The 11,181-nt window shown below is 43.1% G+C and overlaps 1 protein-coding gene and 1 long non-coding RNA gene across 10 annotated transcripts in view; one reads left to right on the top strand and one right to left on the bottom strand.

Moving 5' to 3' along the window:
• PTK2 (protein tyrosine kinase 2) overlaps positions 1 to 11,181 on the bottom strand; it is a 373,208-nt gene that overhangs the window by 65,045 nt on the left and 296,982 nt on the right. For all 9 annotated transcript variants that reach the window (XM_043539037.1, XM_043539034.1, XM_043539038.1 and 6 more), the window contains 3 exons: positions 5,664 to 5,764; positions 3,295 to 3,410; positions 1,486 to 1,586 (listed from right to left, as the gene is read on the bottom strand). In XM_043539037.1, the coding sequence (XP_043394972.1) occupies positions 1,486 to 1,586; positions 3,295 to 3,410; positions 5,664 to 5,764 (318 nt within the window). The remainder of the gene's footprint in view (positions 1 to 1,485; positions 1,587 to 3,294; positions 3,411 to 5,663; positions 5,765 to 11,181) is intronic.
• LOC122464383 lies at positions 36 to 10,357 on the top strand. The gene is made up of 3 exons (XR_006288341.1): positions 36 to 114; positions 9,271 to 9,436; positions 10,112 to 10,357. It is a non-coding gene; the product is annotated as an uncharacterized LOC122464383 (long non-coding RNA).

The following is an 11,181-nucleotide window of genomic DNA, read 5'->3' as shown; positions in this document are numbered from 1 at the left end:
ACGTAAATTTCTCCTTTCACCTTTGTAAGAAAGTAGATGAAGGTATTTTGTTCACATTATTATGGGACATCACAGACACCAGAAGCCCTACTGGAGAACGGGGGGAGGGGCCAGGTAAGGAGCTTTTAAAGTATGCTGCAAATTTAGAAACATTTAAAATATTTTTACATATTGAGAGAGAAAAAAAATTATAAACATTGTTCCTAAATGTGCACCCTATCACTAAAAATGCTACTTACTTGACCCTCTATAAACAAATTGTATTCTCCTGTCAGGGTCCCTACACATCAGCGGTTCTCAAACTGTGGATCGGGACCCCAAAGGACCCAGGGCTGGCTTAGACTTGCTGGGGCCTGGGGCTGAAGCCCGAGTCCCACTGCCCAGGGCTGAAGCCCGAGTCCGAGGGCTTCAGCCCTGGGTGGTGCGGCTCAGGTTACAGGCCCCCCGCCTGGGGCTGAAGCTCTTGAGCTTCAGCTTTAGCCCCCCTGCCCAGAGCGGTGGGGCTTGGGCTTTGGCTCCCTCCCCCACCCGGGGCAGCGTAGCTCAGGTGGGCTCAAGCTTCGGTCCCCCCTCCTGGGGTCATGAAGTAATTTTTGTTGTCATAAGTGGGTCGCGGTGCACTGAAGTTTGAAAACCCCTGCTATGTATCATGCATTGTGGGGCATCACATCAGAGTTCAAGCCAGTCATCTTCAGTCTTGGAAACCCCAAAGGGAAAAAAAATGTATGTTTCAAACCTTGTGTGTAATGAATGCCCCTATCTTAAACTCACTGAAAACAATTTGCAGGTCCCCATGAACTCACCCTCACGTACTTGGGCTGTGGCGTGAATATGGGTATTTGTTAAATGAGTTTCAAAACCATAGATAATATTTGATACTCTAAGGGCTTGTCTACATGAACATTTAGTTTGCTGCAAACTGGGGTGCGAATCTACCCTGCACTGGCTGCGCACTAACTGTCCCTGTGGACCCAACCATCTGGGTGGACTCTGCTGATGCACCCTAATAGCTCGTTAGTGGGCTTTCATCTACTCTGCTTTGAAATGGGAGCAGATTAAAGCACATTAACAAACTCTTAGTGTGCATCAGCAGGGTCCACATGGGCAGCTAGTGTTGGCAGGCTAGTGAGGGGTAGATTCACACTCCAGCTTGCTGTGAACTAAATGGTCATGCAGACAAGTCCTAAGAGTTGCAAAGAAAGCAGTATAATGCCGCCCCCAAACTGGAATTATACCCATAAATGAATTTCCTGTCTTTCACCTATTTAACTTAACCATGTGATTTTTTTTAAACAGCTCTGTGTGTGAATTTATTGGCATCTGTTAAACTGTTTTACTTTGTATTTTTATGTAATTAACCAGATTTCCTTAAACTAATTGTTTTGATCCTTTCAACTCCTTAGCACACACTCAATTCCTGTGACTGGCAAATCAGCTCACTGACCTGCCTCTGTAGTTTAGGTCCACTAAGTACAGTCTCCTTACCTTTATAGTAAGTACTGTCTTCCATATATCGGGACAAACCAAAGTCTCCTAATTTCACGCAGTCTGTGGAGGATACCAGCACATTTCTAGCAGCAATATCCCTGCCAAACAAACCAGAAATTTATCATTTGTAGTCACCTGTTTTTTAGATTCAGGTTTTCTTAAAAACACAGAACCTTTGTTACAGACCAGAGGTAGCAACTAACACGGTGGAGCGAACCAAACTAAATTTTTTATGATGGTGTTTGGGCCAAGAATATAAAGTTAGAGTTGTACACAACCAATGACACCCAACAGGATTGCCTACTGATGACAGTGGGAAGTTTACAGAAAGACTGAGGTCACAATATGGCCCTTATGAGTAATTACATTTTTATGTGATAAAGTTATTATTGCATTCACCATCACTCTGGGAAAAGGGGTGGAGACACTTTCAGGACCAGCATTATTTCTAGCTTTTGTTAACCAGCAATTTGCACAAGCAATTATCACATTACATGGGCACACTCTATTTGTTGAATAAATGCAGGTTTCAGAGTCCATGTATTTACAGTCACTGGATCAAAAATTTAGGTGGTAGGTCTTAGCAGCTAGAATAGAATTAGTTGGGGAAGCAGTGGGAAGGGAAAGTCTTTGATATCGCAGAGGTCGGGAATTGGGGTAATGTCGTTCGTGTAAAGCAGGCATCAACTCATGCTCTTTGCAGGAAGGGCTTGGATTTGCAGGGAGGCTATTGTTCTCATGGCAAGGCCTGGAGGTTTTCTCATGCAGTTACCTATATGGGACTGCAGGCCTTGGATTCAAGTGGGCTAGTTATGCCTGGGGCACGTTAGGAGCTTTGGCTTTCAGCACTGAAGCACGTGAGTGAAAACCAATGGCAGCTTGGGATAGCTGCTTTCTTCCATTAAAATCACTGCTTCCAGGACAGCTGCCTTGACATATTTTTTGCTGATAGAGATTTTAATAAAGTCACAGCCACTTGGTCAAAATTCTAGTGCCTATCTGTGTCCTCACTGGCCTCTGCCGTTTACAAGATAATATGCCACTTGAACATACACAATTTATACACTTATACAAATAAAACGCTTAAGTCCAAATTGGCATACATGGAATTTGCATGTAGAAAATTGTTGGCTGTATATAACAGTGCCAGAGATGAAGGACTTATGGCCTGTTTCTTGTCCTACACAACTAAGTTCAACTTACTTAAACTAAAATTCCCCTCTCTCGTATGTGTTTTTAAAATTCACTTGTTCGTTAAACATAGGTATTTCCATTACAGAAACATTTCTGTTTTCCCTGTTCTTTAATTCAGGATGAGCCTGTTGCTCTCTCAGATACGATTTTTCATATTTTGAAGATTACAGCTGACTTGCAGCTTTGAAAAATGTCGGCATTGCAAAGCAAAAGAGCAGCTGGTAACCCACAGTCTTCTTCCTAAAACCAGGCACTTACTTCAAGTCAATATAGCTGAGGCCCAGCAGGTGTCACCCTTGGTAGTCTATGTCAGAAATGTGGTTTTGTAGTGAATTCTCTAAAATTCATGAAGTTTAACATGAAGCTGATGTAAACACACATACAGGTGGCTTTTTAAAAGTCTCAAAATACTGTTCTACATGTGACACACTTTTCTTATTGGGGAAATCAAGAAAATAGTTGAAACCATTAGAGAACGTTGATCTGTGCTGTAAACATTTTCCTCTAGCGAACATATCTAATATCCAGCAACTCTGCCAGCCCAGATATTTGTCTAATAATCTGTGAACCCTTTTCCTTAAATTGAAAGTTTTCATATAGATATAATCTTACCTATGTACAAATCTTTTGCTCTCTAAGTAGGCAAGTGCTGTGCTAAGCTGATAAGCATATAGTATCAGAGAGGCCAGATCCAAACTGTATTTTCTTACTTGCAAAAATGATCTCAGCTTTTGGAAAAAAGAAGAAAAGAGAGAGATGTCATGACAAATTAAAAATGAATCCAAAGGAGAGAGAAATCTCTAATGAGGTTTACACATTTAACAGTAAACAATCCTCCCCTTTAAACTAGAATAGAAAAGAAAGGCAGTTGTCATACAGAACACACACCCTTTGGGCTAAATTCAGGCTGTCTTTAATGTATGACAAGAGGTAGTCAAGTGGGATACAATTTTTGCACCCCACTTCTGTCTCCTCTTGAATCCAAAGAGCTCAGACACTGCTGGGCCCACTTGGGTCAGGTGCTTCTGAACCTCTCCACATGTTCACTCCTTGGGAACTGCTCATATTGCTGGCATGAACCGTCTTAGCAGGTAACTGCATGGGGTCTGTACCCACACCTGGGGCAGCCTGAACACAGGGCAAATCAATATTTCTTGGGCAGCATTACTTTATGCCTATAATTGCACAGATTTTACTAGAGGCCTGGATTTAGCTCAGAGGAACTAAAACACGACATAAATTGTCTAGAAAAATAAGTCTAGTAAAAGGCAATTATATCACAACAGTGCAGCACTGGCTTTTGTTTAGAGGATTAAAATAAAGATTGAGAAGAAAGTTGTATGCTGAGAAGGAGGATTTGGGAACTAAAGGGAAGAAGTGGTATCTCTGAATAAAGGAATGGAAATAAATTGCGATACCCATTTTGGACAAATCTAACAAACTATAGTTTAATCTATTTTATTCAGGTATTTTCATATTGTATTATAAACCATGTAATTACTTCACCTCTGAAGTCTTTCAGAAATGTCTGATTCAGAGAAAATTAGTTAGAATTAAAAACAAAGGGACATTCAGAAAAAGAAATGTAGGTGCATCGACAATGTACTGTGAAAAGATCCCTACTCCTGAAGATGCTATCAACTGCATTACCGGAGGCGAAACAATTGCAGACAGAAACTGCTTACAGTAGGTGAAACTTCATGAAGTAGCAGAGATCACCCATAGTTGTGCTGTGTTAATGAAAATGCTGCATAGGTCTGAACCTGCTCAATGGCCTCATTTACAATAGCACCAAGCAAACCTCAACAAAGGCCATTCAGGATTAGCTAAGAAATGTGGATGATTCCACTGTGATATCTTTCTGCTATGGTTTTCCTCATGAGACACTCATATAATGCAAAAAGAAAAGGAGTACTAGTGGCACCTTAGAGACTAACCAATTTATTTGAGCTTAAGCTTTCGTGAGCTACAGCTCACTTCATCGGATTTGAGCTTATGCTCAAATAAATTGGTTAGTCTCTAAGGTGTCACTAGTACTCCTTTTCTTTTTGCGAATACAGACTAACACGGCTGCCACTCTGAAACCTGTCACATAATGCAAGCTACTCCAGCATTCTTTAGTGTCAAACAGCATGGTATACATATTTTTGCAAATGTTGTTTATAAAGCTTATTTAAAATGTCATCCTCCAGACACACTAACATATTAAGGCTTTACAGAACCTTGCTAAATAAATTCTAATATAATCACAAATTCAAAACTATGATTACTGCAATGACATTAACTGTGCACATAAGTACACATAAGGCTGCTACCAATGAGGGTCCTACCTAGGCAGTGCTAAATATTAATAAATCAGTTGAAAGGCAGGTGCCTTTAGCAATGACTATTAGTGCTGTAACTGCATGACAAGTCAAATGAACTCAGTTTTCTTGGAATAAAAAGCAAAAAGGGCATAATATGCTTTCCTGTATCTCTCAACAAAGGCGACAAAAAAGTGGATATTCTTAATCTTATTTTTTAAACTATACTCCATAATCATTTAAGGAAGTGGAGCTGTGAAACCTCTTCTACGCAATATTTTAAACTGAACCATTTGTGTCCAGATGTCACAGTCTGAAGCACATACATTTTAAATAATTCACAGTAACATTCTTTCTATTCTGTATCACCATGTGCACCTCTTACTTGACACAGACATTAGTTCTCACATTATAGAAGCAATTCAAAGTATCTCTGAGAACCATGGCCTAAATCAACCCTGATGTAAACAGGCTAATTCCCTTGACTTCAGTGGAGTTATGCCCAATTCCACCATGGCTGGATTTGATCCCGGACTTCACTTGTTTGATGAATTTGCCTTAGAGTGTAATATTTAGAACCCAATCCATTAGACTGAATAAGCAGTTCCCCAATCCCATATGAAAGTGTCTGTGGGATAAGAGGGAAGAAGAAAGAAGATACTTGGGAATTTATCATACCTCCCCTAGTGTACAGAGCTCCATGATTATCCAGACTGGGTTTTCCGTAATAACTCCAATCAACTTCACAATGTGGGGGTGATCAAACTGACGCATTGTTACTAGAAAGGAGGAAGCAGGTTTACTCATTAAATACAAAATCTGCCTGTTAAAGCAATAGCTGTTAAATGAAAAATGTTTTTGTAATAAAAGAGGATTCATTTAACTAGCTTTTACTGTAGGTCTGAACCAACTGTCATGTAAGGACATATAACCAGATTGTTTTGGGCGTGATTCTCCACTGCCTTGAATATTGTCTACTCTTTTGCACCTATGCAAAGTGAGTCTAAAACGCTATCTGATCAGAATACTCTCTTTACATTGATGTAAATAACTACAAGGTATAATGTATACCTTGACCAACTACAGAGTATTCGTTATTTTTAAATGGCGTATGATGATAGGTTACTCACCTTCTGCAGCAACTGGAGTTTTTCCAGATGTGTCTCCCTGTGGGTGCTCCACTTCAGGTGTGTATGTGCCCCTGCACCTCTGATCGGAGATTTTTGGTAGCAGTGCCCTTTCTGCCCAGGCATGAACCCTACACATCCTCGTGCCCTATACCTAGGCTGTATTGGGGTGTGCACACAAATCGTTCTCAGTTCCTTCTGTACGGCAAAGCCCACAGAGGCAGCTCTGAAGCAGAGGGGAGAAGGGTGGGTAGCGGAGCACCCACAGGGACCATATCTTGAAGAACTCCAGTGACCGCAAAGGTGAGTAATCTTTCCATCTTCTTCTTCAAGTAGTGTCCCTGGGGGTGCTCCAATTTAGGTGACTCCATAGCAGTAGCCCGTTAAGGAGATGGGAGTTTCAGAACAGAGTCCTTTACTGAATGTGCCTACTGCCCCATCTGATTTTGCAGAGTCAATTAGGATGAAATGGTCAGAAAATGCGTGCACCGAGGACCATGTTGCAGCCCTGCAGATTTCAGCAACCAGAATGTATTGAGTAGAGCTACGGATGTAGAGCGTGATCTAGTAGAGCATGCAGTCACTCTTAGGGGAGGTGTAACCTCAGCAAAATCATAATAGGCAATAATACATCCAGAGATCCATTTAAAAAGTCTCCAGGTGGAGATAGGGCTCCCTTAGATCTGCAGCAGAAACAAAGAGTCTAGGGAGGGGGTTCTCAACCTTTTTCCTTCTGAGCCCGCCCCTCCCAACATGCTATAAAAACTCCATGGCTCACCTGTGCCACAACAACTGTTTTCTATATATAAAAGCCAGGGCCGGCATTAAGGGGTAGCAACCAGGGCAGATGCCTGGGGCCCCAAGCCACAGGGACCCCCATGAAGCTAAGTTGCTCAGGCTTCTGCTTTTGCCCTGGGATTCAGTCCTGCATGGCAGGACTTAGGCTTTCTGCCCTGGGCCCCAGCAAGTCTGAAACTGCTCCTGCTCAGTGGACCCCTTGAAACTTGCTCATGGCCCCGTAGGGGGCCGTGGACCGCTGGTTGAGAACCACTGGTCTAGGGGTCTTCCGGAATGGCCTAATCCTGTCCAAGTAAAATGCTAATTTCCTCTTAACATCTAGTGTATGAAAATTAGACTCCTATGTAGGCTGATGAGGCTTAGGGTAGCGGGTGGGGGAAGGAAGGTGAATAGTTTGCTTGATATGAAATTCAAAGGACACCTCAGATAAGAACTTCGAATGAGGTCTTAAAGATACTTTGTTCTCCAAGGAGAAGGTAAAGGGAGGATCTGCCATTAGAGTTCCCATTTTCCCAAACCTTCAAGCAGAAGTGATGGGCACCAAGGTGGCTGTCTTCATAGACAGTTGTAGCAAAGAGCACATAGCTAATGGTTCAAAGGGCTGTCTCATAAGATGGTTAAGAATCAGGTTGAGATCCCAAAACAGTGTAGGGGTTTTACTCTGCAGGAAAAGATGTAGGAATCGCAATGTACTCAGATAAGCAAATACTTAGAAAACTTCTACTGGCACATGGAAAGCTGTTATTGCTGCTTAATGAACCTTGATGGAACTTACAGAAAGGCCTGAATTTTTCAATTCCAACAGGTAATCCAAGATCAAGAAAAGACAAGACTGGACAGGAGAAAGATGATGCCAGTTAAACCAAAGGCTATAGTAGATTCCTTTTTGTTATTTAATAGGGTATCTTTTGTACTTCCAATGAACATGTGGTCTCTAGTCCTGAGAACCACTGAGGAACCAAGCTTGTAGTTGCAGAACGTTCAAATTGGCATGAAGGGTCTGACCCACATCATGAGACAACAGTCAAGGTTTGATTAGGAGCCACAATGGAGGACAAGTTAAATTCCTTCTAAGCTGCGCAGCTGGGTGGCCGCCCAGCAGGCTATCAAGTGCCAGGGACTTCAGGTGTCCCTCCCTCCACTGCCGCGCTGCTCCTGCCCTTTGCCTTGGAGCCCCTGGCCAGCTGCTCCTGGGAGCCTCCTGCTTGCTGTGCAGAGCAGGGGGAGGGGGCGCTAATGTCAGTGTGTCCCCATCCTCCCTCCTCTGTACCCCATCTTCGCAGACCAGGGGGGACACACGACAGGGCTCAGGACGGAGGGAGCTTGCTGGCAGCTGTTGCTGTGTCTGAACAAGCAGGCTTCAGACTGCTAAGTGCCAATCTACTTAAAAGGGCAGCGTACTTAAAGGGGCAGTGCATGTCTCTCTCTGTCACTCACACACACACAGTTTTTCACACTCACCTCCCAACACATACTTGTATTATTATTGTTGTTGTTACCTGATACTTCTTTCAAAGTGTGTTTTAGTGTTTTGACTGGTCTATTCTTTTCATAATTTTTATTTTTCTCTTACGCTTAAATTTAATTCTTTGAGTAGTGAGTTCTAAAATGCCTAACCTGTCCTGGCTAGAGTAATTATCCCTATGACAAGTTTTAAAAAAATATATATATAGGTTTTTTGTTTCTACTATTGGCGCACATCCACACATTACCTAGATATGGTGCACATAATAAAATTCATTCTGCACATGGATGGAAAAAATTAGAGGGGACACAGAGGGCAAGAGGCGAGTTTGATCAGGTAAGGAAGCCAAACTTGTCTTGGCCAAGTTGGTGCAATGACAGTGACTTTGGCTTGGTGCAGTCTGATCTTGATAAGGACCTTCAAGAGCAATGGAGTTGAGGATACGCACAGAAAAGACCCTTTGTCCATGTAATGAGGAAAACATCTCCTAGAGATTGGGGATCGAGCCCCGACTCTGGAACAGAATTTCCTTCACTTTGTGTTGGCTGCTCTGGCAAAAAGGTTGATCTCTGGAAATCCCCAAGCTACAGATATATTTTTTGAGGACCTAAGAGTCCAACTCCCATTCGTAATTTAGGGAGAAACGTCTGCTCAGGTCATCCACCATGGGGTTTTGTAAATCTGGGAGATAAGAATCTGAGATGACTATCCAACTGGCTATGCACCAGTTCCAAAGCTTTACTGCTTCGGTGTAGAGTGAGGAGGAACATGCTCCGTCCTGACAATCAATATAATACATGCACACTGTGTTGCCTGTCATGATCTTGGTGGACTTGTTTTTGAGCTGGGGAAGAAAGTGGAGGCAAGCATTTCTGACTGCCCTTAACTTCAACAGATTGATGTGTAAGTGCTGTTCCTGTTGTGACCATCTGCCTTGGATTGTCTGAGCACCAAAATGTGCTCCTCATCCCAAAAGAGAAGCATCCGATGTTAATACAATTGTAGGGGGATTCTGGTTGAACAGGATTCCTGAACAAACTTTGGATGGATTCATCCACCAGGTGAGTGACTGTAGGACCTGTACCAATACCTGCTTGCTGTGAATGGGTTTTCTGGGTACAAAAATAGTCCTGAGCCATCCCTGGAGACACCCAACATGGCATTTTGCATCATAAAATCACAATCTGCCATATGTCCCAGCAATTGCAAACATGTCTTTGATGGATCTTGAGGGATGAGCTGCACTCTTTGGAGAAGGTTCTTCATGAGGGAGATAAGCTCTGCCCGTTATCAAATCCAGAATGTTCTGTCAGGGTGGTTCTCGAAGAGTCTTTTCTAACTTCAAGTACAGACCACACTCACTCCCGGCCACCTTCATGACCACTATGCTTTATTATACTGTTCCAGCAAGCCATTGCCTGTAGTGCTATTTATATATTTACAAGTCAAAGCCAGCTTCCCACCCTTGCTTCTGCGGGGAAAGGTATATACTCAGACAATTGAACAAGCATGTTAGACATCTGAAATTCAGGATAGCATCCCTAGCAGTTATAATTCTGTCCCTAGAATTAGGGGACTAGTTTGTAACCCTCAACTTCAGAGATGCCTACTTCCACGCAGCAATTCATCCTCGACCTCTTAGCTGCTGGTTCTGGTTGCCTATGGAAGACAGAAAATAGAGTAGGGTGGGATCTTTGTGCCAATTGAGGCCTGCTAAAATTTTTCTTTGTTTACAGGCATGTATATCCCTAAAGACCTAACTGTTGCCCTACAGTCCTTTAGGGTATGAAGCGAGTCATCCATGGAATCTGTGGAAAGCTTCTGGCCATAGAAAGGTAGATCTTCCATAGTTGATTGTACCTCCCACGGAAACCAAGATAACTGAAGCCAGGAAGTTTGCCTCTTCACTACCCCAGTGGAAACAGACCTGGCTGCAGTGCCCCCTGCACCGAGTGAAGCCTGCAGCAAAGCTTTTGCTAAAAGCTGACCCTCCTTTATTGTAGCACTGAACTGTTCTCGATGTTCCTGTGGTGAATGGTCAATAAAAGCATTAAACTTCTCATAGTTCAGGTAGTCCAATTTTGCATCAGAACCTGGGTGGTTAGCTGTCCTGAACTGAAGTTGCTGTTGAATAGTTCTACGAACAAACAGGTCCAGATATTCCTGGTCCTTGTTATAAGGGGTGATTTTTTTGGATATGCTGCTTGCCCCTTTCATAGTGGATGTGACTGCATCCACAACCAGAGAGTTTGGTGCTGGATGGGAAAATAAAAATTCAGAACCCCTGGGGGGAGGGGTGTGTGTGTGTGTGTGTGTGTGTGCGCGTGTGTGCCAACTTGCATGTAGGGCTGGGCCATTACTGGAGTTTGCTAGATGAAACTGGCAGGCTCAGCAGGGCTTCATTAATTGGGAGTGCCACCCATGCTGAGGCAGAGGTGTGTAAGATGTCCAGGAACTTGTGATGGGAATTCTGGACTCCTTCCAGGGATACTTGCAGGTTGTCAGCAATCCACTTCATCAGGTCCTGGAATTGCCAAAAGTCGTCAGCTAACGATGGCAGTGGTGGCATGACTGCCTCATCCAGTGATGACAAAGAGATGTTTGTGAGGGGGGTAATCTTTTTGTCCGCTCTTGTCCTCTTGCTCCTCAAAGGTCTTCTCAGGCTCAGAATGGGGAAGAGGGATGGATAGTAACGAGGAACAAGGTCTTCTATGTTTTCAGTGAGATTGAGTTGAGGTCCCTTGAAATTGCTGGCAATACATTGCCCATGGATCCTAGTCAGGCCGGTGAAGGAGATAAGACAAGA

The sequence above is a fragment of the Chelonia mydas genome, chromosome 2 (assembly GCF_015237465.2).
Source record: "Chelonia mydas isolate rCheMyd1 chromosome 2, rCheMyd1.pri.v2, whole genome shotgun sequence".
Classification (NCBI taxonomy): Eukaryota; Metazoa; Chordata; order Testudines; family Cheloniidae; genus Chelonia; species Chelonia mydas.
This window is presented reverse-complemented; position numbering and strand designations above follow the sequence as displayed.